The sequence below is a fragment of the Agelaius phoeniceus genome, chromosome Z (assembly GCF_051311805.1).
Source record: "Agelaius phoeniceus isolate bAgePho1 chromosome Z, bAgePho1.hap1, whole genome shotgun sequence".
Classification (NCBI taxonomy): domain Eukaryota; kingdom Metazoa; phylum Chordata; class Aves; order Passeriformes; family Icteridae; genus Agelaius; species Agelaius phoeniceus.
This window is the reverse complement of record NC_135303.1, coordinates 84,504,253-84,529,859: the sequence shown is the minus strand read 5'-3', so window position 1 is coordinate 84,529,859 and position 25,607 is coordinate 84,504,253. Positions and strand designations below refer to the sequence as shown.

Here is a 25,607-nt window from a genome sequence, read left to right as displayed (position 1 = left end):
AGTCAGCTCCCTGCAGGGGAATATCACCCCACAGGGGCAATGAGGGGAGCAGGCAGAAGCTGTGTGGGACAGGCAGCCCCTCCAATCCATAAGCCTTTATTTCTTGTCCAGACAGAACAGGTAGAGTCACAAAGCAGTCCAGCCAGGCCAAGCAAAGCCCTGGGTTTGGCTGAATACCAGCAGAGAGGGCAGAAGGGTTGGGAACCCAGAGGACAGCAGGAGAATGCCATCAACCTGGGCCTGTGTGTCTGGGACTGGGAAATCTGGCATACAAGTCCTGCTTCCAGGAGTGCAAAAATGAAAGCAAAGCCTAAATAAAAGGATTACAGAAAGACCAATTCAAAGGCCTTGCAAAAGCAGTAAGCAATCCCTGGGAGTTGAAGGGGTTGAGGAATGAAAAAGCTCAGCTCTCGTGGGCCTTCTGTTTTCCTCTTGCCCTGCTGAATTGGATGAATTTCCTGGGAGCCCCGTGCTGGTCACAGTCACAGGAGAGCCAGGGGACTTGGCAGCCATCAGCGCTGGGCTGGGGTTATCCTTCCCATTTTCTCCACGTCCCCACTGCTCTGGATGTCTCCATGGTCCTGGCTGGGGCTGAAGTGCCTGATCTCCAGCCTAGCCACCTTTACCTCTGGAGAAAAAGAGCACCCAGTGTCAGAGACAGGCTGGAGCACACAGCAGTGCCTGCCACGGCCCAACTCTTCCATCCCAGCTATGCCCAACGAAAGGGCCCTGGAGCTGCTGTCAGTGCTGAGGTGAGAGCAGCAGCCCCTCAGCCTGGCTCTCCTGAGACCCCTCCCTGCAGATCCCCGGCAGGGATGGCACAGACATGGGTCACTCAAAGCCCTGAACCTTCGGGATGCTGTCTTTGCTCACCCTGTCCCTGCTGCAGGCACGGAGCATTGCCTGGGACCAGGCTCTGCCTCCATGTGGGGCTCAGTAGGCAGAACCATCGTGATCATCCCCAGCTAAGGCAAATCAGGAGATGTATCAGTGCAGTGTACAAACTGCTGCTTCTGCTGAAACTCAGGTTCTCCTGGGAGATTGCTGCTCTCATCCCATCTGCCCCACAGCCTGATAGTCCCCTCTGTGATGGTTGTCTGCAGAATTGCATTTTCCTACCTTTTTAATTATCCTTCTGAGTTTCGTTGGGGACGTACTTCCTTTTCCTAGAAAGGCAAAGGGGAGTATGAAACTGGCATTGTTTATGTACCTGCTGACCCTGTCCCCTTGGTACCTGCTGAACCTGTCCCCTCCCCACTCACCTAGAGTGCACAAGCCACAGGATAACTGCAGCCAAAAGGATGACTGCCAGCAGCACAACCAGTCCAGTCACAATCCAATGCCACTGGCCCCCAGTCTGCCCTGCAACAAACACAGAGGCAGGGGTGAGTGCCACAGCCCGGCCTCCTGCTGGCAATGGCCCCACGAATGGCAAAGGATATGTGCAAGTGTGTACGCCTGTGTCCTGGCTGAGGTTTCTTCTGGGAGAGAGGATCACCCCGTGTGTGGGGATCTTCCTCTCTTCCACGTGAGACCCAACAGCTCTTGTGTTGGGCCAGCTCATTTCCAGGGAAGCTGCCAGGGAAGCTGGCAAAAGGGAGCAGGCAGGAGAGAGACCTGGGCACCAGGAGCAAGGAGACACTTACCAAGAGAGAAGCTGTAGCAGACACAGGTGAACTTCTCTGCCTGTTGGAGGAGACAGGAGGGAGAGCTCAGCCCAGTGTGGCAGCCCTGGCCTAGCTGGAGGCCAAGGTGCCCAGGCAGGGCCACCGAGTGAGGCGGCCGTGGCCCGGGAGCCCAGGGACAGCACGGTGCCGAGGCACGGCACAGGAGCGTGGGCTCAGAGGCAGCGCAGAGGCAGCGAGGGGCCCAGCCCCGGGCGGCAGCAGCCGCAGGGAGCAGGAGCCCCCCGATGGTACCTGCGGCCCGAGGCGGACGAGGCGCAGCAGGGCCGTGTAGTCCCGGCCCGGGCTGAGGGCAGCGTTGTGCAGGCCCTGCCCGCGGCTGCCGTCGCCCAGCACGAAGTCCGTGGCGGCGCTGAGGTTGAGCAGAGCGGCCAGGTACGCGCTGGCATTGGAGAGCCGTGCCTGGCCCGAGCAGATGCTCTCGATCAGCGAGGCGTTGTGCGTGGCGGCCACGATCAGCTGGTGCTCCCTGCGGGCCCAAAGGCAGTGGCAAAGGGCACGGGGGCCACGGGAAGGGAGGCGGCTGCAGGCCAGCGCCGGCGTGGCGAGAGCCCCGGCGGGGCTGCGGAGCCCGCGGGGCTGCGCTCACCTGGCAGCCTCAGAGCCGCGGGCGATGGGGCGCAGGGGGAGCACGGCCGTGCCTTGCGAGGGGGCGATGTCGCGGGCGCCGCGGCAGCTGATGGTCTGGGGCTGCGGGGTGTCTGCAGGGCAACAGCGGGGAATGAGCATCGGCAGGGCCGGGCGAGCAGCAGCGACGGCCTCGGGCAGCGCAGGCCGGCGAGCAGGGCTCGGCTGTGCGCGGGCTCCCGGCCCGGCCCCACAGCAGAGCTCACCGGAGCTGCTGTTGCTGTGAAACTCCCTCGTCAGCGCAGCCCCGGCTCCAGCAGCCGTCAGGCCCTGGATCATCACGGCGTAGCTGCTGCCAGGGCTGTGGCCCGGCAGCCGGTGCTCGGTGACCGAGCCATCGAGGCGCAGCCGCTCGGTCTCCAGCACGCTGCTGTCCCCTGCGTTCCTGGCTGTGATGCTCAGCTGCGAACAGGAGACGCAGCTGGGACGCAGCAGCTCCCGGCTGCCCGCTGGGAAGGTGCCCGCAGCTGGCAACGTCCCTGCCAGCCTGCCCTTCCCTGTGCCTGCCCTTCCCTGTGCCTGGGCAAGGCTCTGGACAGGAACGGGCAGGAACCTCAGCGCCACGGGGGGAGCTCAAAACAGAGGAGAGGAGAGAAGGAATTTAGAGCCAACCCTGAGGATGTGTGAACAGCAAACTCTGTGAGCAAAGGGCTGGGCCTCTGAGAAGGGAAGAGGGAGGCTGCTCGTTTGAAAGGCGGTAGATATATGTACTTAGCCCAAGGATAGGTCACCCCAGGTGTGTTGCAACACCAGAGTCGCTGTGGCGACATTCTCCACCAGAGTTATCTGAGCTTCTCTTTTCTGTTGTGTAAAGCTGGACTCTGAAGGCTTTCTCTAAGAGAAAAGGAGAACGACTAAAATTTTCTTGAGTAATAGAGATGAAGGGTCCCCATTTGCCCATGCATCATTTGAATTTGTCATGAGATCCCTGTCCATTCTCACTTGCTGTCTTTATAGAAATATATTCTGGGTTTATGCAAAAGTGTAGACAAATTAAAGTGGAATAAAAGGATTCTTTCATGAACACTAGTGTCTGGGAGCAAGAAGCCAGCTAAACAGGCTCACAGGTTGTCAAGAGCTTGTCTGACAGTTTCTCCAGGACAGAACTAAGAAAAAGCTTGCAAGGTCCCTGTCATGCTATGGAGACCTCTGTCCTCAGAGAGGACCTAGAGCATTCTGAGAGCAATGTCACCACCACACACACACCCCCTCCCCCTATTGGAGAGCAGGGTTTTGCTGTGGAATGTGTCCCAAATCCAGAGACAGAGGAGATGCTTTTAGCCATGCATTGAGGAAAACTCAACAGAACAGTGCAGGTCTCTGGAGAAGGGGCTTTCAGGAGGGACTTTCAGAGGATTACTCAAACCACAAGTTTTTCTGTGGCAGGAATGAGAAACAAGTATGCAAGAGGAACAGGAAACCCTAGGATGCCACCCCAGAAGACGTCACCATGTGTTGCACACCAACGTCCAAAAGTTTGCCAAACCCAGAGCAGAGCAGACCCAGGAAGTAAGCCCAGAGGACATGGAGCACTCACACCTCTCTGGGAATCTCCACAGCATGAAGAATGTTGAGAATGACACAGAAAATGCTTGTCTTCATCAAGGCCAGATATTTACTGGCTGGGAACTCTGGATCATGCCAGCTGTCCCTTGCCAACACTTGCCAGTGTGCCTGCACAGAGCTCCAGGCCGGGAGGTGAGGGTCTGCCCTGCTCCCTGGGTACCTGGTATCCGATGATCTCCCCGTTGCAGGAGGGCAGCGCGCTCCACCTGAGAGAGCCCCTGTCGGGATCCAGCCACAGCTGCTCCGGTTTGTCCGGCACTGCAAGCACAGACCATGGGGTCACACACAGGGCCATGGGCAGGGGCTGAGGCCACGGGAGGCTGCAGCAGCTCCTGGCCAAGGGACAGGCTGCAAAGGGACTCCCTACGAGGGGTTTGTCCCCTGCAAAGGCTGCGTGTGCTGCAGCAGTGGGAAGCGCAACAGTGTGGGGTGGGGTGGGACAATGAGAACGGGCTGTGCCCTGCTCAGGGCTCTCCCAGCCCCTTCCCCACAGGGCTCTCCACAGGACCCAAGCAGCTCTGATGGCAGGCACATCCCTGCACGGAGCAAATGATCAGGCTGAGCTGAGGGGTGAGGGGAACATCTGTCCTCCCTGTGACACAGCTCTGGACTGTCTTTGTCCTTGTCTCTGGTATTTCTGTGCACTTACCTGTTTCCTGTGTCATGAACAACCATGAGAACAGGGTTGTGTTGGGGGGCAAGTCAATGGTGACACTGTATTCAGTGAAGGGCTGCAAAGCGGAGCAGGTGAATGTTCCCTCCTGGCCATGTAGTGTCTGCTCTGCATTCACCTCCTCAGCCTCACAGGGAGGGGAGGAAGGTGCTCCCAGCCGGCACATGGCCCTCATGCCCTGGCAGGCATCAGGGAACCTGCAGGTCCATTTCAGTTTGATGCTGGTGCTGGAAATCTCAAAGGTCTCATGGTCAACCTGGAGCACTTCTGTGAAGGAAAGTTTGCCAGAAGGTCACTTGATTCCCTTCCCACCCTAGCCATGCAAGGATGCTGCAAGTCAGACAACTTTGCTCATCACCCTGCATGGTTGGATAGAAAAGGAGAGACTGGAGGTGGTCACTGCAGCCCTCTGAAAGGGGAGCAGGAGGAGTTGAACAGGAATGAATGTGGGCGAATGACTGGACTGCTTCCACTCAAGCAATTTCCCCCATTCATTCAAAACTGAGGTTTCTCTGTGTCCCAGAATCTCTACAGTCCATCAGGAACAGCTCTGTTCTTCCTTGGAGGGAAGATGAATGCCCTAAGCTATGAGAAAAGAGTGCTAAGCCTGCACCCACCATGCTGCAGAACCTGGAGGGCCCCAGCCCACATGGAACAAGCTGTGGTACTCACAGCCACACTGGCAGTAAAGCTCTCTGATCCTGCTCCAACAGTGGTGCTATGTGCTGGCCACAAACTCCACCACAAATCCCTCTCCCATGCTTTTTTGCTTTGTGCACATCCTCTTGCCAGAAGCCCTCATGGAGACCCTTATCACCAACACCCCCAGTGGTGACTTTACACCTGCCATTTGACACCCCCCAGGCTGGACTTGACACCTGCCATTTCCCTGGGCAGCACAGAGTCCAAAACCTCCTGTACCCCACGCCCTGGTTTCCCTGCTCAGGAAGGGCAGAGCAAGGCAGCCAAGAAGGCTCCTGATCCCTCCTTACCAATGCACTCCACACTGGAGCGAATGCGGACCCAGGCACCTTGGGAGTTTCTTCCAGTCCAGAGCTCTCTGTATATAGGTTTCCCACCAGTGAAGGACTGGACTTCACTTGAACATTTGAGACGGGTGAAGGGTGGCTGGAAACCTTCAGGGCAGCTCAGCATCACTTCTTCATTCTTCTTATAATTCACCTGGTCTGGTGTCAGCTGGAGTCTGGAGTCCCACTGGGGCCTTTTGCACTCTTCTGTCAGAGGTGAAAGTGGGTGTTAGATGGGCAGGAGATGATGAAATGGGTATGAGGGAGTGGTGGGAGAGAAATCACCAGCCATCCCTCCAGACAATGTAGGGAGGGGGAAGGTGACACATCCATCTGCTGGGGTGTGACCTGAGGGCAAGCCTTGTTGGGAAAGGGCTTTCCTGATGCATGGAAATTGTGAAGGATCACTCATCCATGAACCTGGCCCATTCCCACTTGTGTCCATGGGCACCATATTGCCTGCTCCAAAGCCCAGAGCAGGGACATTCCCAGCACAATCCCCCTGCACCAGGGGACTCCCTGCAGCCTCTCATCCAGGCCTGTCACCCAGGCCAGCCCAGGGGGCACTTGCTGGGCCATGGCAGCAGCACTCCTGCTGGCATGCAGGGCCCTTCAGCCAGGGCTCATCCCTCCCACAGGCATCAGCCACGCCCCTGTAACCCTCGGGGGCTCCCTGTTCTCCCTCTGTGCCTTGGCTGCTCTCCTCCTGCCCCACACTGCTGGGCAGGGGGACAGGGCTGAGCAGTGCCTTCTGCATTCACATCTCCTGCTTTAACAATGCCCCTGCCCCTTTCTCCTGACACAGCCCTTCCTTCTTCTCATCACCTCCTCACCAAATTCCCCATGCTCCAGGCTCAGTGGGCAGTAGCTGAGCAGCTGGTGCCAGCAGTTTCTGCAGGGGGAGGCTTTGTGGCAATGATTCCTACAGAGAAGGATGCTGGCTTCTGGAAGGAGCCCTTGCCTGTTCAAGCCTCTGCAAGAAGGTTTGTGCTGCTTGAAGGCGTTTAAAATACAATCTGCCTTCTCCCAAAGGGGCATCTGTGGGATCTCACAAGGTGCAGAGCGACTTTGGCACAAAGGTAAATGCTGTGCCAAACCCCTTGTGCAGAGGCTTTGCTCTCAAACAGCGCTGATGGCAGAAGACCAGAGATGCCCAGCTGAGGACCACAACCAGCAGCTTTGTCCCCCTGGCACACAGCCACAACCCCCCCCCCATGCTCAGGCACCCAGCCACTGATCCTGCCCTGATCCATCTGTGTGGCAAAGCAGCAGCAAGCTCCCTCTTACACTGCCCTCAGCAGGCACAGTGTCCCTCAGGCACACCTGGGGATAGGATGTGTACAGAAAGTGACAGCTCCCTGAAGACCCTTCCCCTGATTCACAGTGCAGGAATTGATGCCCAATTCATGCCCACTCTCTCCAGGGAATGATTGGCAAACTGCTTTTCTGGAGGCCATGACCCTTCACTGTACATCCAACCCAGTCCTGTCTGTCCCACAGAATGCCAGTGTACACTGCATTGTAGCTCCTGTCCCTGGGGGGCAGACAGAGGCTGCTCCAGCTGACACAGCCCTCAGGGGTCCCTCTGGGCTCCAGCCCAGGGCTGCAGGCAGTGAAGATGAATATCCAACATAGAGGAGGAAAGGCAGCAGAAGCTTCCAAGAGCAAAACCACTTCTTACCTGTTCTCTGAGGCACTATCTGGATGTTGAAAAATTCTTCCTGGCCATGTGCTGACAGTAGAGATGCAAGGGCCAGGAGAAACCTCAGAGGCAGTGACTGCAGGGCCATCCTAGCATGAAGTCCTCAGGCAGGACTGTAATCTCAGCCCCACTTGGTGCCTCTGAGCCCAGCCATCCGTATCTGACTGCAGGGCTTGCAACCACAGGAAGGAAACAGACACATCTCCTCATGAGATTGAGGAGGCTTCCTCTTTGGGCAGAGATCCTCCCATCCCTGTCCACACTTCTGCCTTTTGATATCTTTTTGCCCCAGGAGCATCGAGGCTCTGGGACTCAACAGAAGGAACTTTGTCACAAGATCCCAGAGTTCACTCCCAAAACCCTCCTAGTTACCAGGGCATTCAAGTGTTACTCCTGTTACTGAGGTAATATCCAAGTGCTTCCTGACACTGCGTGGGTTTTAGAGTGGTGATGAGTCACTTCCCTTCAATGATCACAGGAGATGGAGGACCTTTGAGAAACTACATATAGACCTGGTCAGAAGCACAGATAGGAATGAGGACATGAACTGCAAGGAGTACTTCAATGCCTGAAACAGTCTATAGCTCTTCTGAAAGAAACACTCAACCCACACCCTCTCTCATCCTTCCCCGCTTCTCTATCCTCAGCTGCCTCCTCCTCCTGCTCCCTCTCCGCCTGGCAGCACTCTCCTCTGTCCCCAAGTGTGCAGGGCATGCTGCCCTACAATGCCAGCTGTGTGCTTGAGAAAACACTCACAGTACTAAACCATGCCTCTTGCTCATCAACAGCCACCGCTTTTCTCTTCCCCCAGAACCTCCCATCTACTTTGGATGCCTTGGATTTTAGAAGCCTGGGTGATCAGACATGGGGGGGGCTGCAGAGTCACAGAGACCATACTTGTCCCTCAGCTTTGCTTGTGGCACATGCACAGACACACTCCTGCCTGGGGTAAAGAGTGCCCTGCTCATGGCTCCCCTCAACAAGGTGCAGTTAGCTCAGGGAACAGCACCTCACAAGGGCAATGAGGTGACTAGGCAGGAGCTGGGGGCAGCAGGTGGTCCCTGGGGACAGCAGGTAGCCCTGTCCACACCACAACACTTTACTGACACTCTGGACAGAGCAAGTGGAGTCATGAGGCTGACAGCCCAGGGCATGACTAGGGATGGGGGGGATGGAGTGGGAAGCAGGGTAGCCAAGGAGGTTGCAACTGTTCTCCCCTATCCTGAGCCTGCTCATTCCCCTTTTTCAACCAGCAGCACCCACACAGAATTGAATTTCTCTTCTCCTCTCTGCCCAATACCCACAAAGAGTTGCTCCATCAGGCACACATGTCACACCAGCAACAGTTCACAGGAAGGAGATATTTTGGTCCCAGGGGCCAGCTAGAGGTACTGAGCTGATGGGCAGACAGCTCGTATGAAGAACTGTCAAAACATGCCTTTACCAGAACATACAAGTCATTCCAGGCTGAAAAGAAGCTGGAGAAGAGAGAGGTCAATTGCTCTATGTTTTGACAGCGTACTCCTCCACAAGGAGAGCCTTCAGGCTGCCCCTCAGCCTCCAGGCTGCACTGGGTATTGGCAGGTTTGACAGGGGAGAGAGATAACACTGAAGCAAAAAACCATGACAGCTCTGTCTTCAGGACTGTAAAAAGCACAACCAGAACCAGCTTGTCAAACCCAAGTCCAGGGACTTCAGGAGAGTCTCTGTGCCCAAGGGCAGGAGAAGGAGATGGAATCATCACAGGCAACACACAGAGCTGGAGAAAAGAGAGGTTGATTGCCCCATTTGCCACCAGTGCAGCCCTCACCAAGGAGAGCCTTTGGACTCAGCATCCAGGCTGCACTGGGCACTGGCACCCCACAGACAGTGCCTGTTGGAGGGGATGGGACAGCAGCAGCAGCAGCCAAGAGCCAGTAGACCCCAAAGGCTGCAAGACACAGATGTCCCAAGAGGGCTAGTGCCAGCTGCACCTCACAAAATGGGAGATGAGCACCAACAGCCACAGAGGAGGACACAGACCAACACAGAGGTCCAGCTATGCAAGTGGAGATAGTGTTACCTATAGAATGGGGAGAAGGGAAAGCAGTCACCCAAAGCATTGCACTGGGAACATGCAGCACCTCAGGTGTGCTTCCTTGGTGCTGCCAGGGGCTGGAAAAGCCTACTCCAAGCTCCTCCATGAAGATTCATGGGGTCAAGGCTTTCACATACAAAACAAGGAGGACCCATGACAAGGTGGGAGCTTTTGTGGGCCAGGCAGCCTCTGCAAACCAGAACAATTTATTGGTTTTTTCAGACACAGCAGCACAGTGGCCACGGCAGCACAGCTAGGCCAAACTCAAGCAGAGGACAGGGTCTAGATGGATACAGGGACACAGGTTGGAAAGAGGAGTTGTGAGCTCCTCCATTCTCAGGGAACATTTGCAGGCACCAAGATGCTGGGGACATGGCTATGCCAGAGCACTGGAGAACTACCAGGACATATCCTTGCTGTCACAAGGAGGTCAACCCATGCCTTAAGCTGCTCCTGTGGTGTGGCAGAGGATTCTGGAGCTTGATGAAGAAGAAAATTTTGGGGGAAAGCAATAACTCATGAGATAATTCATTGTCATGCTTCCGGTGGTGGAGGACCAAGCCTTGAGAAGGGAAGTGCCTCAGATGTCCACTCCAGCTGCTCTTCTTCCTCACTGCTGACTCTCGTGAACAGGCAGGGGCGGGGGAAATGGCTCTCCAGCCTGGTCACACTTACCTGAGGAGAACAAGAGAACCTAGGGCAGAGGCTGCTGCATGCCCTTGGCAACACAAGGAGCTCAGACACCATCAGAGCTGGCAGTCCCTGCTCTCTCTGGGCCATGTGGGGTCACATGCAGGACAACCCATTTCCTACCTGCATCCTTCTCAAGAAAAGTCTCGATCACGCAGTAATTATCCCCCTGTACATTCTCATAGGGCTGGAGCTCTAGGGGGGACAAGAGGACAGAAACAGCCTGAGGGACCTGGGGGCTGTGAGAGAAGGAGCAGGGCAGCCTCAGGCAGGCAGCATCACCAAGGGCAGCAGATCATCCTGGGATGCACACCATCAGGACAGCAGGGCTGGGAAGAGCTGCTGCCTACCCCAGAGAGAGTGAGAAGGAAGAGTGGTTCCCAACCCTCAGTGCCACCTCAGGGACACCCCAGCCAGGAGCCGCTGGAAGAGGCTACTGAGCAGGGTCTCAGCTGGGAATAGATGTGGGACACATTGGTGTGACAGGTCAGCCAAAGCCAGCTGGGCTGCCTGGAGCTACCTCAGAATGCCACTGGGCTCTCCTGAAATACACCTGCTCCCCTCGCAGCTCCAGCCCTACAGTCACCTCTCTGCTGGGGATCTTACCTGTGTACTGATCCTCCTCGGCTTTGCTGGGCAAGGCCTTCTTTTTTCTGGGAAGAAGAAGGGCAGTCCTGAGTCAGGGAGAGACTGACCTGGGCCAGACCCTGCTGAACCCAGCAGCAGTGGCACGGAGGGTTCTGCACACCCTCCCTCTGCCCTGGCAGTCATAGCCCACCTACATCCCAGGGGACAGCAGTGGTGCTGCACCAGCAATAAGGGGACATGGTCTCTCAGCACACATGGCCCCTTCCCAGCCCTGAAAACACTTAGAGTCCCCCCTAGGAGCCCTAGAGCAAATCTGTGTTAGGACCAGCCAGCTGCACCCTCTGTACCCAGAGAAGGGTGGGAACAGCAGGGGAACCTCTCTATCCCCACCCACCCCACAGCACAGCATGGCCTGAGACAGAACCGAGACTCCAGATCTCCTGCAACTCACCTGAACAGCACGAACCAGATGATCCCAGCAGACAAGGGGATCAACAGCAGCACCACCACCACCACAGTGACTGCTGACCCAGGCCAAGGGCCCATAGGCTGCCCTGAAACTGACACACAGAGAGCAGTGGGTGCCACAACCAGGGCCGTGCACCAGTAGTGGCCCCAGCCTTGCTGCTGGGTGTCTGCACATGTAGAACAGACCCTGCTGCCCTGGCTGCTGCAGGGACAGGCAGCAAGCCTTCCCCTGCCTGCACATCTGCTTGGGCAGGGCAGAGGGGGACTCGGGGGCACCAGGCCTTGTCCCATGGCCCCAGCAGGAGAGCCTGGCAGCCTGCTCTGCCATCCTGCACACAGCAGGAGGACACAGACCCAGGCTCAGCAGCCCTAGTGCTCTCTGACCTTGAGCCCACCTGTGCACCCAAATGCAGGGATGGGTGTCACCTTCTTCAGTGGAAGAGTAGAGGGGGCAGGTCTGGTATCAAAGGCACAAAGAGTGGCTGAAGTGGTGCAGGCCCTCTGCAGACCTGCCAGTGATGGCCCTCAAGGAAGGGCTCCCCCAGCTTCATGCCCACTGCTGAGCCAGTTGGTGCCCACACTCCCTGCCCCTGTCTGAGCTGGGACAGGGTGGGTGCACACACAGCTCTGGAAGCTGCTCCAGACTCAGCACTCACCCCCTGAGAGGCCACCCCAACCAGACATAGGGCAGAACAACCATTACCCAGGACGTAGGTTTGGAATTCCACTTGTGATGCAGGCCCAGCCCCAGCGACCGTCAGGCCCTGCACTGTCACCAGGTATTTGTTGCCAGCTGTCTGATGAGGTGGCACATACTCAGAGACAGACTGGTTCACCAACACCTGGCTGAATTCAACCAAGCTGCCGTCCTCTGCTCTCATGGTGGTGATGTTCAGCTGGAGGAAGGACAGGGAGCTGCTAGACAGTAGCACCAACATCCTGCTTCTGCACTGGGCAGCTCTGTGGAGAGGAGCTGCTGCTGCTGCTGGCTGGGCACAAGAGGGGAGCTGGCCCTACCAGGAACACCAGCAGGGTTTAGCCTGTGGGCCCTGGCAAAGGAGGGTTCCCAGCTCTCCTCAGGCTGCCTGCACAGAGCTCCAGGCAAGGTGAGGGGCACCAGGGGCACTCCATGGACTCCTGGTACCTGGTATCCAATTATCTTCCCTTTGCAGGAGGGCAGCGCCTTCCACGTGAGGGACCCCGTTTTGGAATCCACCTCCAGCTTCTCTGGCTTGTCTGGCACTGGAAGCACAGGAGAAGAGGATCATACCTGGATAGCAATTACTTGCCCCCCACAAAGGCTGCTTGTGCCTCTGCAGCCAAAATGGTGTGGTGAGGAGGGGGAAGGCCCTGCTGTAGGGCCCTGCACAGCACCTTCCCCAGATCCCCACAGGCTGCAAGCAGCTCTGATCCCAGGACCATCACAGCAGGGGGCAGATGCTCTGGTTGAGCTTCAGGGTGAAGGGCATCCTGACATTTCATGTAAACATACCCATTTCCTTTGTCGTGATGAGCCGTGTGTACAGGATTGTGCTAGGCAGCAGGAAGATGGTGACACTGTAGACAGTGAAGGGCTGCAGAGGGGAGCAGGTGAAAGTTCCCTCCCAGCCTTGCAGTATCTCCTCTACCTTCACCTCCTCAGCCTCACAGTTTGAGGAGGAATGCTGCTCCAGCTGGCACCTGGCCCGAATATTCTGGCACATACGAGGGAACCTGCAGGTCCAGTTCAGTTTGATGCTGGTGCTGGAAACCTCTAGGGTCTCAGGGACAACCTGGAGGACATCTGTGAACATTCCAAGAGGATCACTCCCTCCCTTCCCCTCCAAGCTTTGACATCAAACTCCATCAACGCCACCATTCCCTCACTAGCCTGTCCCCAGCACAGGGTAGGCAAGGGCATTCTGCCTTCTCCCAGACTACACAAGCCAGAGTTGCCAACAGCACAGACATAAACCTGGGATGCGTCCAGAATTTTCTCTGGATTTCTGTGCCATGCCCTGACCACCCCGAGCACAGGGCACTGACACTGTGCCACACGTGCAGAATTGCTCTCCATGCCTGGGGAGCACAGACTGAGAGCACTGGGAGTGTGTGGCTTGCTCACTTACCCACACAGGTCAAGTTCCCTTCCACAGGGTGCCAGATGTCTGTGCTATTCCTCACTATCCAGCGACTACAAGGAATCATGGAACCGTCCCTTGGCTTCAATGCCACACATTTGATCTCCATGGGTGGAGGCCAGTATCCCTCAGGACACCGTATCTTCACCACTTCATTTGGGTTGAAGATCCCCTGTTCTTGGTCAAAGATAATCCTGGAGTCCCACTGGGGCTTCTGGCATTTCTCTGCACCAACAGGATGGGAAGGTGTTAGCTGAGCAGTGTTGCTCTGCAGGGCATGGAGCAGGGCATCCTCTTCCCTGGCCCATCAGAGCAAGAGGTGAGCTCCAGGCCACTGCACAGAGCAGCCCTTCCACATCAATTCTTGGCAAGAGGATGAGGACAAGCAGGACTCCAAACTTCTCCCCCCAGGTCTCCCAGGCAGGGCTAGGAGGAGCTGGAGTCAGGGACTCAGGGGAAACCATGAGGGGTCTGTACTGTGCACAAAGCCTGCCCAGAGACTCTGGTGCTCTGTTTGTCCCTCAGGCAGGATGTCGACACCTTGATTCCTCCTGAGAAGGCATAAAGTCTGAGACCCAAAGCTGGCTCTGCAGTGACAGCATGCAGCAGGGACAGGGAGGGGGAACCAGCGCACAAAGAGGGGGACATGCCTTTACCCTTGTCCCCTGTGCCACAAACACCTGTCAGACCTACAGCACTGTTGCCCTGACTTTTCAGCACATGCTTTTGCCAGAAGCCCTTAGGGAGACCTGTGTCTCCCACACACCACCCAGCCCCCTGTGAGCACAGCCTGAAGCCCTGCATGGTCCCTGACCTCCTGTGCCTTGAGAAGTGCTGCTTACCACCAAAATGGCTACTTTGGTATCAAGATGGAAACCCTTGTACCAAAACTCCCTCCTGACAGGACCCTCAGGGACTAAAGCTAGCATCAGCCATCTCCCCACCAGGGCACCCCTGGACCCCAGGGCAGACATAGAGCAGACTCAGGAGCTGCTTCAACACTGTCTTCAGCAGCACCTGCCATTTCCCCAGGCAGCACAGAGCCAGAAGCTTCCTGTGCCCCCACAGGCTGTCTTCCCTGCTCAGGGAGGGCAGAGCAGGGCAGTCAGGAATGCTCCTGATGCCTCCTTACCAAGGCACTGTACCCTGAACCTGGGCTGAATGTTGATCACATTGCCTCTGCTGTCCTTTCCTGTCCAAGCTTCTCTGTGTATAGGTTTTCCATTGATAACAGACAGAACTTTTCCTGTACATTTGACACGGGTGAAGGGTGGCTGGAAACCCTTGGGACAGCTCAGAATCACTTCTTCATTCTTCCTGTAACTCTCCTGGTCTGGTGCCAGCCGGAGTCTGGAGTCCCAGTGGGGTTTTTGGCATGTTTCTGGCAGAGGTGAAAGTGCATGTTAGTTGGGCTGGGAGGTTTCAAGGAGGAGCAGGGTATGTGGTGGGGCCTCAGCAATCCCCAGCAGTCCCCCTAGCCAACGAAAGGAGAGGGAAGGTGGCACATCCATCTGCTATGATGGGACACCTTGGCAAGGCTGGTTGGGATGGGGCTTTCCTTGTGGGTGAGTGTCAGCTGGGGCTGGGGCCTGTCCAGGCAGGTGGTGGACAAGGATGTGCCAGAATTCACTAAGGGAATGGTCTCAGGTATCCAGTGCCTGAGATCCAAGCGGCCCTGATATGGCATCAGAATTGCATTCCTGGCCACAGTGATGGTGGAAGCTCAGAGATGGATGAACGGGGCAGAAATTGACCAAGAGTTTGGTAGGAAGCACTTCCTGACACCCTGCTTACCAATGCACACGATGTTCCCCTGAACGTGAATCCACACACCACTTTGGTTTCTCCCCAGCCACACGTCTTCCTTTAGAGATACAGAATAATTCAATGGCTGAACCCTGCTAGCACATTTGACATGGGTGTAGGACGGCTGGAAACCATTGTTGCAGCTCAGAGTCACTTCTTCATTCTCTGTGTAACTGTCACGGGCTGGTGCCAGCTGGAGTCTGGGGTCCCACCAAGCAGGCCTTTGGCATGTTTCTGTCAGAGGTAAAATTGGGTGAGGAGTACTTTTGGGAGGTTATGAGCGGAGGCTTGGGACAGGTCTCTCATGACTCTGACTATTCACCCCAACACATACGAGTGTCATGTGCCTAGGCACTCTCCAAGCACACAGGGCTCCTCATCACCCCATCCCCAGGACTCACAAGCCTCCCTTGGATTCTGGCCCCTCCATGGAGTGTTTGAGCCCCCATTTTCTTGTCTCCCTCATGTGCAGGTGAGCCATGCTGCAGTAACAGCCTCCCACACCAGAGACATCCCAAACCCTAGAGAAGCTTTCCAGGGGAAAAGCAGAACCCCCTGCAGCTATTCCTACTTCATGCTGAGGCAGGAGATGCTGGCTGGGAAGGATTCCTCTCCACAGGAGCACAGAGCCCTGCAGGTGCCTACAGCAAGGGGCTGAGACCAAAAGAGCCTTGTCAGTGCCAGGACATGGGGAAAGCCAAGGCATCCGGGTCTGCCATTCCTGCACTGTCATCTGCACGACCCGGTCACAGAGGGTCTGCCAGCAGCTCAGGGACCTGGGTCAGGGTGGTGCAGGGCTGTGCTTACCCTTGCAGGTGGGAATCTCATTCCACAGGATCTGGGCCCCTCTGGAAATGCACTCAATCTGTGGGACAGACGGCACAAACTCCCCAGCACAGCTGAGCCGCACCACTTCATACAAGGCATAGTAGCCCTTGCTCGGAGTAAACCGCAGTTTGGGATCCCAGTTGGAGGGAATTTTGCATTTTCCTGTGTGCAAAGGCCAGGAGTCAGAGCCTGAGGTCACTGGGCTGCAGCAGCATCCATGAGGATGAGGGAGTTCCATGCAGAGGGGTGCCAATCCCTCTCTCTTCAGAGGGGTGGCAGAGATGGCACCTCCCAGGATGAGCCCCATCCCCCAGATGCTTTATCCCTCCCCACACCCTCAGGGCAGTGCAGGAGGGTAATCCACAGGGTTATCCTGCCCACCTGCTGCTGAGGAGACACCCCAGCCAGAGGGGTCCAGCAGCCTGGGGGATGCCGCTCTCTCCCACAAATCCAGGGGCTGTGGGAGTGCACCAGGCCCAGGCAGTCTCTGCTGCCATTCCAGATTCCACAGCTTGGTCCCATGAAGTGACTGCCAGCAGCAATGGTGAGTAATAGGAGTGAAGTTTGCAGATAACAAGAGAAAGAACCAAGCAATTCTGCAGTGGGAGCAGTAACTACAGGAATGAGGCAGGCAGAAAATGAATCGTCTAAGTCCTTGAAAGAGCAAAAACAAAAAAAAAATAACACCCTTCTCATCCAGGATGTTTACCCATGAGCTAGAAAACACCCTGTTTTGACGAGTTTTGTCACATTATTCATCGCCCTAGCGATGAATCCTTGCTCTTAATTGTAGTAAAAATCCCACGTTCTCAGCTCATTTACCTCCTTCTCTCAAAAAGACCACCACTCTCCTAGCCTGTACCATGATTTCTTGGAACGCTGTGCTTTTACAGTGAAGAGGGGAAAGGATGAGTCATAGTAACGCAAGCAAGCAGTGACTTCAGTAAGATTGTGTCTCTGTCAGTATACCTGCTTTTGTCTGCCTCGGTGTGCTGGCTGTATGGATTTGCCACCTAGCACAAAGATTTGCCACCTAGCAAATCTTTTCTGTGCAGAACTGTAAATAAATCAAATCCCTTGACTCTGTGTGCTAATCAGCTTTTTCTGCACTGGGTGAAAGAAGCTTTCAACTAGAGTCTGCCCCTCAGACCACCGAAGTTCACGCCAGTGACCACAAAGCTCACACCCTGCTCAATGAGCTGAGCCTAGCCTCTGCACTTCACCCAAAATGAGTCTGCCTTGTCCTGCCCTGGCAGACATGTCGCCTAGACTTGCTCACCCAGTGCAAAACAAGTCCATGAGGAGGCAGTGGGCATGGAGCTGGCCTTCCCTAAAGGAGGATAAAACACCTCTCTTGAGCTACAGCTGCCCACTTCCCACCAGCACTCACCACTTCCCTTTTCTGGCAGCGGATCTCCACGCCATCATGGCAACACTCTTGCCAGCTCTCCACCCCAAAGGACAGTGGTCACCAGCCCCATCCCTTTAGACCACATAGCGCATACATGAAACTCCTTCCCCCTCAACAGTGTCTCTCCCAGTGCCCCTCAGAGCACACACCTCACTGAGAGAAAACTACCTGACAGACACAAAACCCTTGACTTGGTTCCAGCCTCGTCAGGCATCCCCCTCACACACCTTCCCCCCTCCTGCCATTAAACACCCTGAAGTAACACACACCCTGCCCGAGGGTGACATCCAGGATCCTTTTGGGTCAGTCTCAGACATGAGTACAGACTAGGAGAGAAAGGTTCCATCCTGCCCTGCTGAGAGCTGCCCACTTCTGGAAGGGCAGCATCCTTGAGCCACCAGTGATAGGCAGCATGACTCACAACCCATCTGATGATTTGGCTAGCCACTTCTGCTCCCATTTCCCTACAGAGAGCATACTCACAGCTCAGGTCCCCTAGCCATGCTGTGCCCCATGGGGACCTCAACAGGTACCAGCAAGCACAGGGCACTGCATATAATCACCACAGGAAAGCCCACATTCTTTGCAGGAAGAACCTAGCAGAGACCCAGGAGCTGCCCCTAACCCTGCTGGCATGTAGAAAGAGCAGAACAAGCCTCTTGATATGAACAATCCCATCAAACTACAGCTCCCTGCACCCCAGGGACTATGGGAGAGAGCAGGCATCCCAGCTAACAGAGCTCACAGGTCACACCTTTGATGAACACCATCATCACCTGTGACAGGGGTGCTGCTTGAGCTGCCCAGAAAGGCCATCACTGCTCTGATTGCTCTGGATTCATCTGTCTGCTGCACAACAAGATCCGGCCACCTCCTGCTCCCAGCAACACTACCCACTTCCTAGAGGGACACTGCCAGTCCCACGCTCATGGACGATTCCCAGCACATCGAGGCTTGGTGCCCTCCATCCCAAAGGGCATGTCCTCCCACAACATGAGGGATGCCTGAGTGTCTCAGGCATATGCAGACACCAGCTCCAACCCTCCCACAGCCTCAGCTATGGGCTGAGTAGGGTAAGGCCGTGTAGCAAATATGCAGGTAGAGGAGCAGCAAAACCATTTCCGTAAGAGAGAGGCACAATCCGCTCTTACCTGCTTCCTGACGTTCCCACGGAGTCACAGGGCCGTGGTGCATCTGTCCCCGTGCCAGCAGCAGAGGAGCAAGGGCCAGGAAGAATGTCAGGGCCAGCTCTGGCAGGGCCATGCTGGCATGAAGTCCCCGGGCAGGACTCGGCGAGGGCCACTCAGGAAAGGTGTCTGCGCAGTCCTGCGCAGGAGAGGCGCTCACACAGAAGTGAGACAGCCCCACAGGGGAGTCACATGTGGTGCAAGAGGCTTCCTCTTTGGAATGAGAGCGTCCCACCAGCCTCAGTGTTGATTCTCACACATCCTCCCACAGACAGTGGGTACAGGCTCCATGCAGTCTCCCAGGTGTCTTAGTCCAGCCTCTTTCCTGGCTACCTCAGGCTCCCATTCCCCTGCTCCAAAACAAGCACCTCCAAAACCTTCTCAGGTCTGTCTCTCTCCTTCCAGATCTAGTGGAGGATGTTGAGGAACACACCCCTGATTCATGTGCCCAATGCCACCCTAGGCCACATCATCACTTTCTCTTTCAAATCCTGGAATGATTTAAGTCAGAAAACACTTCTATGGTGATCAAGTCTAACCACTAAGCCAGCACAATAAGCCCACCACTAAAACATGTTCCTATGTTCCTACCATATCTACCTATCTTTTAAATACTTCCAAAAATCTCTCTTCCTATTACCTTGAACAGATCCAGCAGCAAAATTCTTGCTGTTGAATCCCATCAGTAGTGTTTCCAGGTCAGACAAGTTCCTGAACCTGGAAGTGTTCTCTTTTCCTTTCTTCTCCAAACCTTTCCTGCTCTGAGCTACTCTTTGTCAGTGCTTTTAGGATGGGAAGCACTCAACAAGGATAGTGTGGACGATGTGGGGATAAAAGGGTCTCCTTGGAGATGGATGGAGGTGTCTTGTTCCTTTTACTGTTGAGGTCAGGTAGGGTCCTTGGCTATGGGAAAGAATTCCCTAAATGTTCTTCATTTGGGGCACACTCACACTCCCCCAAGTCTCCTGTTCCTGCAGAGGTCACCACCAAGCTCTTCTCTGAGCCCCTTTTCAGCTCACAAACTCTTGCACAACTTCAAGCTTCCATGAGTCCTGACTCCCTGTGCTGTTGCAGCTCTCCTGGGCCATTCCTCTTTCAACTCTGTGCTTTACAGAGTCTCTCTCTCTCTCTGTGTTTTCCTAGATAGACAAGCACAATTGCCCTACAGTGCAACCCTCAGTGTTCCAGGAATGGGTGCTGTCACCCAGGGTGTTTTTCACCACTCAGCAGGAACTCATTGGCCGAGTTCCCTGGCAGATCCTTTCCCAGGAACCACCATCCTCAGGACAGTGCTTGGTATATCTATCTGCAATATCCCAGTAAGCCAGCAACACTGAGGGCTTTCTGTAAACTAGATGTCTCCTAAGATCCATTTGGGAACATCATTGCATCAAGTCCAGCTGTGTCATATGCAGCTGTTGTGAAGTCTTCCAGAAAGCTTTCAGCAGTACTGAAATACATCCTTCTTGTTTCCTTGGTAGATCCCTGTCCTTTGGGAACCAGGTTTTTCTTATTCCTGTGCAGGAGAATGGCCACAGCCAGCACTCACTGGTCTTGTCCTGATAAAATCGCAGAGTTAGACACCGACACTCTCACTGACTCTCTTTGGTATGTGAAGGAAGCAGAACCAATGGAATTAAACAACCAAGCTTCAAAAATTCACAAGTGGTACAACAGGCTTCCTATTACCCCAATGAAATTATTTCTTTTCCCCTGTCCTGAGGCCTGGAAATCTGTGTTTGGCCTGTCCCTCCTTAGAAATTTATCATTGTTTTGAGATTTGCTCTTTTCTTTGTGTATAGCATCCATTAGAAAAATGCTGAAGAAATTCTGATAGCCAACACACTCAGCCATATGCATTGAATTCAATATCATTGCAAATGTGATTGATGGGCTGTTTCATGAAGGTCCATTTGGTTGTCAAAGAACTACCAGGACTCAAACTTTCAGACTGAAGAGAGAAAAACCCAAATCACCTGAAATTTACAATCAGATTTACTTCAGATAGAGAAGAGCACTGGAGGCTCAAAACCATCCACAAAACCACAAAGAAAAGGAGAAGCAGCTGTGGCTTTTGAGAATCAGGCTTCGTGGAAGCACTGCTAACAGAGCCACCATGTTCCCCTATAGTAAAGTCTATTACTGTGTCAGAACTCACAAACAGCAGCACTATGTTAGGGTCTTACTGTCCTCCCGAGCTCACACCTGTCCCAAGGGAGCCCACTGTGGGTTGTACCTATAGATGGTGGTGCCAGATGATGGTCAGGCGATGGGCTGGGCTACAGCCAGGCTGGGATGTCAACCCAAAGCTGCTGGGTCAGGCTCAGGCCTGAGGAGGGTAGCCCAGTCAGATCCATCCATGGGAAAGCCAGGAAGGGCTCTGTTCCCTGCACAGCACAAGCACATGACCCTGTGTGACCTGGTCTGGGTCCCCACGTGGTGCTGGTCCCTCACCAGGACACAGAGTCTGCCTCAGTCAGGGCTGCAGCCTGTGCTGCTGGAACCTAGAGCATGTTCTGGCAGGGAGAACTGGAAAATGCCTACAGGATCCAGCCAGAACCCAGTACTGAACCCCACTGTGGATTCTTCCTCACCACTCCAGCAACTTTCCTGTAGGGGGACACAGTATGGGTAAATGAAGGTAATGTAGAATGTAATCTTATCCCCCAACAAGCTGCAGCTGAAACCAATTACTAAAGACTAGGAGCAGGCCAGATGATAACAGGCAACACCTGTGGCAAATAAGAACAAGAGGTATAAAAGAGTGGATTGGTGGGAACTGGAGTCAGATGGCTGCTACAAGGACCAAGAACAGTCAGCCCTTAGAGGAGCTGTCTGTGAGAAACATTGAGGAGGTATGAAACTCTGGTGCTATGGAATCCTTACACTATAATGATAATAGAACTGTTGTAATATATAAGACAACACTTTCCCAACCCCACCAGACCCAAACCTCCTTCACAGGGATCTTGCAGTGCTATCAAGACAATGGCCCATGTTCCATGCCACCCTGAAATTAGGAACTGTCCAGCCCCTTTCCCAAAATGAGGATAGAACACAGACATCTTAAACCCCTACAGCTCATCTGCAGAGCTGGGAGCAGAACCCCAGACCTATGGGAAGCAGGAGGGTAAGGGGAGCCCCAACAGTGCTGGGGGGCAGAGGGATCAGCCCTGATCCTGACAGGTGAGCCTGGTCATGGTCACTTATCATGGACTGCCTTGGACCCAGTAAAATATCTGGGAGGTCTGCAGGGAGCCTTGTTGGCCTCAGAGAGGGGTGGAACTGGGGCGCCTTTGTTGTCAGCCAGTTGGGGACAGTGGCAGGGGCAGGGATTCTCTCTTGTGAAACTGTTCATCCAAGGCTACAAAGGCCAGCACAAGGCTACCATCTCTGCTCCTATGGAGGCTGGAAGAGCTGCCAGGTCTGATCCAAGATAGGTGTGCTGAGAGCAGAGCTGTGACAGGGGAGAGCCCAGCATGTTGCAGGGTTCCCAGGAGGGCATTCCTGGGTGCTGGGCAGAGCAGGGATAGGCCCTGAGGGTTGGATAATCCCTTTGCTATGACTGCTACATCATCTCTTCTCGGGGAGGGAGCAGAACCTGCTGACTGCTTTCCACAGGGAGTATCTCCCCACCTTTCTGAGTCCACTTGTACATGCCTTCTCCCCACAAGCACACAGTCAAGCTAGGCAAGACTCTGCTTTGGCACTGCCACCCTGATTAAAATCCCTCTGGAAATCTGCAAGCCCACTGCCCAGGCCATCCAGGCCCTCCTGGTCTGGTGCTGCAGCCCACACCAACCCTAAATACACCCCAAATCCTCTTCATGCTCAGACTGCCAACATCTCCCATTTGGCTGTGCATTTGCTGACTGGCCAGAAAGGTATTTTTAGCACATAAAATTGGACATAAGCAGTTCACAGCTGGGAGCAGAGTGGAATAAGGCTGGGGGAGGTGGGGAGGGAATGGGGGGATGGGATGCTGCATTTTGGTTTGAGGACGATGCGCTCAGACATGAGGTGTCCCGCTCTGGCATCCAAGCAGTTCCACATCTGGCCCAGCCATTCCTGTTTCCATTCCCAGAGCCATCTCCAGCACATCCCACCCTGGTTCTTGGACAGGGAACGTGGCTAAGCCCAGGAGGCGGGAATTTTAAGATTTGGGGCAGTATCTCAGGTCAGACTAGCTACCCCCCAAACCCTGCTGCCTACAGACTCTCTGCACCAAGATCAGAGCTCCTGATCTGCTTTTTCTGCCCTCGTGCTTGATACACCCTTTATTCCCCCCATCTGCTCTCCATCATGGGTGGCATATTGTGTCAGTGGTCTCTCCAGCTGCCTGAGCAGCTCTCTGTCACCTTGACAAACCTCTCACCCTGCAGCTCCTTCGCCACTCAAGCCTCTCTGCATTGCTCCCTTTTAAATGTTACACCCCACTCCATGTGCTGACCCCAGCCATCACAGTTCTCTTTCCTGGAGAACTGATGGAGTATTTGGTGGAGCCTGGAGTCTCTCCTTCTATCCCATTAAACAAAAGGCTTGGACTTCCCCATTTTACAGTTCTTAGCCTGTACAGCTTCCAAGGAAAAGCAAATCCTGAGGAACCATATATGCCAACCAGGTATCTGAGAGATGTGACTGCAAAAGGAACCATACAAAAAGGGAAGAAAAAGTCAAACTGTGGTTTCTCCAGTGAAATGAAGCCACTGGTGTGGTGAAGGGGATAAGGTGGCCCACCTGGTGGTGTTATCTGGTATTCTATGGTCTTCACAGTCCCATCATCTTGCCAGGTGCTGCACCCATGGTGCACTGGAGGAGGCATCACTGCTGCCAGTGGGACCCTGAGCTGGCACAGCTCCTGCCTGACCTGTCCTGGGATTCCTGTCCATGTCCTGGCTTTGCAGGTGCCAGCCATAGAATGCTACACCTCCCCAAAGCAGCCTCCTTCACATATGGGATACTGGAATGCCAAGGTCTTGGCTGGGCCCCTGCTCCCTCCTTTCCTCCGAGTGTGGCCCTGCAGAAGCCCTGGGAGCCTGCTGTCTTCCCAGCACCCAGCCCCTGACCAAAGCTTGGCGTGGAATGATCCTCCACAGAGGCTGGGCAGGTGGGGAGAATAGGAGAGAAGAGGGCACTGTGTCCTGGTAAGTCAGTGTGAGTGGTGTGGGTGGCACAGTGCCCAGAGCTTGGAGAGCAGCTGCCCTTTGTTGTATAAATATGTGCATAAAGCCACGTGTGCTCCAGCCCAAGATCAGTCCAAGGTCAAGATACTGAGCAGACCTACAGCAGCATCACAGCAGACATGGGGGAAAAGGGAAGGTTCTGTCTTGTGCCACAACCTCCTGTGGGGAGCCCTATGGCCCTTCAGCCAGCAAAAACATGCATAACGCCTTTTATGATCCCTTTTTGTGAGAATCCAGGCTACAGGGCAGCCACAGAGATGCTCCTGAATGACCCATAAGGAAGGGCCTGCCATGCCTCGTGGTGTCACTTACATGTCAGGCGCTGGGCTGGTGGTGACACACTTGGCTCACCCACAGCCTGCAGCACCGGGTGTCTCTTGTAATTACCCCCAGAGACCAGTCAGTCCAGGGCTGGTGAAATCAGCCACTAGAGAACAAGGGCTCCGCAGGGTGGGGTGGCCAGCCACCCATGACACAGGTGGACAGAAATGAGGTCAGGGCAATCAGAGGCATTAATGGAACCAGGATCTAGCATGCAGGACACAGCAGATCAAAGCCCTGTGCCATTTGTCTCAGCTCTGCCTTGTGCTGGAGCCAGCACATATCCCACTTGCTGCTATTTGTCCTCTGCTTATTGTGCTAGTGACCTGGGACCATCAGCCTCCATTTGACACTAAGAGAGCCAAGCAGGACCCACCCTCTTTCTCCATTTTTGACCCACAGTGGAGTACAAGGCTGCTGTCTGTGGGTAGCCCCGTGCCCTTGCTCTCATGCTGTTGAGATGTCCCCACTTACAAAAACACACACCCCCTACCTTTGCCTTTGTCTTCATGGAAAATCCCAGTACACTTTGTCCGTGCCAGATCCATCTATATATGCTGGGGTGCAGGTTTTTCATCCCAGGCCCCATGGAGTGTGCAGATGCCCTTCCTCAGCAGCCAGGGTGCCTGGACTCATGCAAGAAGACAGGACACAAGGAAGGTTGGCAGGGCTGCTCACGGAGCTCGCTAAACATAATGAGATTTTCAACAGCTGGGGGAAGCAATAAAGAGCTGTGATTGAATTGGCTCCAAGTGGCAGCTTCCATGACAAACACAGCACAGCTGCCTTCCTCCCCCTCATTGGGAGGCCATGTTCCAGCCTCAGCCTGCCCTGTCTGGAAAGGGCACAAGGACATGGGAAAGGGCTAGGAAATGCCTGCAGTCACGGGGAGCTCCCAGTTTTCTAGTGTACAGGGAACTGATCCTTTGCTTTCCAGCTCCTCCAACACCTGGACACGTCATCACTGCCCACACGTGGCTTTGGCAATGGTGACCACCAGCAGAAGGGCTCCCATGGGCATCTAGAGCACAGCATGGTCTCTGCTCCCCTGCACCCAGGCACAGAGAGGGGAAGGCAACAGACACAGGAGGACAGGCACACAGATAAATTCTCTACCTGGAGGCAGCTGTGTCCATATTTTCTCTTGTGAATAATCTGAGCAGTGACCTCCCTTTAACCTGCCCTATTTAGCCCAAGCTGTAGCTGTGTCAGGAAACAAAAATCCATGGTGTGGATGATCACAGGACCATGGGCCAGCGGGGGAGTTACTCAGAGAGCTGTAGCCTGGCTGACCACTGGCTCAAGGGTGGGGAGCTCCGTGCAGCACCCACCTCTTGCTCAGGCATCAGGGAGAATAAGCAGGGCTTCACCATCTCTGCCTAGGGTCAGGAGAGCAGAAGGGACTCGGAGCATCTCTCTCACTCACTCCGATGGGGCTGGGGTGGGATGTGTCCTTCTCAAGCAGAAGCTCAGTGCTCAAGGGGGAATGGTTCTCCAGTGTTGCTTTCCCCCAGAAGGTCTTCTTTTTGTGAGTTCTGGATGGGAAAGGAGGCCAGGGGAAGCAGGAGGATGCTGGTTTGCTAGTGTCAGGATCTCTGGGGTGAATTGTGCATGTGGGTGTGTTCTGTAGGGTCTCTGGCAGGCACT

The 25,607-nt window shown here is 54.8% G+C and overlaps 2 protein-coding genes across 2 annotated transcripts; both read right to left on the bottom strand.

Annotated features, from left to right (window-relative positions):
• Positions 1-55: 55 nt before the first annotated feature.
• On the bottom strand, positions 56-7,427 carry LOC129133091 (uncharacterized). The gene is made up of 11 exons (XM_054652701.2): positions 7,261-7,427; positions 5,544-5,786; positions 4,528-4,818; positions 4,039-4,136; positions 2,519-2,714; positions 2,275-2,386; positions 1,920-2,154; positions 1,647-1,686; positions 1,263-1,362; positions 1,120-1,166; positions 56-628 (listed from the first exon to the last, which is right to left on the bottom strand). The coding sequence occupies exons 1-10, from the start codon at positions 7,367-7,369 to the stop codon at positions 1,124-1,126; spliced, it is 1,467 nt and encodes a 488-aa protein (XP_054508676.1). The 5' UTR covers positions 7,370-7,427; the 3' UTR covers positions 56-628; positions 1,120-1,123.
• Positions 7,428-9,648: 2,221 nt separating this feature from the next.
• LOC143692154 (uncharacterized) lies at positions 9,649-13,462 on the bottom strand. The gene is made up of 8 exons (XM_077171722.1): positions 13,213-13,462; positions 12,597-12,887; positions 12,249-12,346; positions 11,808-12,000; positions 11,088-11,196; positions 10,655-10,701; positions 10,172-10,243; positions 9,649-10,033 (listed from the first exon to the last, which is right to left on the bottom strand). The coding sequence occupies exons 1-8, from the start codon at positions 13,331-13,333 to the stop codon at positions 9,969-9,971; spliced, it is 996 nt and encodes a 331-aa protein (XP_077027837.1). The 5' UTR covers positions 13,334-13,462; the 3' UTR covers positions 9,649-9,968.
• Positions 13,463-25,607: the final 12,145 nt, after the last annotated feature.

Excerpts from the sequence above, each read along its gene's own strand:
- LOC129133091 (XM_054652701.2), bottom strand. The coding sequence starts at position 7,369 with ATGGCCCTGCAGTCACTGCCTCTGAGGTTTCTCCTGGCCCTTGCATCT. Across the intron at positions 2,715-4,038 it reads GGGAGATCATCGGATACCAG|CTGAGCATCACAGCCAGGAA; the intron begins GTACCCAGGGAG and ends TCCTGTTCGCAG. Across the intron at positions 1,167-1,262 it reads CTGTGGCTTGTGCACTCTAG|GAAAAGGAAGTACGTCCCCA; the intron begins GTGAGTGGGGAG and ends TTGCCTTTCTAG.
- LOC143692154 (XM_077171722.1), bottom strand. The coding sequence starts at position 13,333 with ATGGAGATCAAATGTGTGGCATTGAAGCCAAGGGACGGTTCCATGATT. Across the intron at positions 12,001-12,248 it reads GGAAGATAATTGGATACCAG|CTGAACATCACCACCATGAG; the intron begins GTACCAGGAGTC and ends TCCTTCCTCCAG. Across the intron at positions 10,244-10,654 it reads CGAGGAGGATCAGTACACAG|AGCTCCAGCCCTATGAGAAT; the intron begins GTAAGATCCCCA and ends TGTCCCCCCTAG.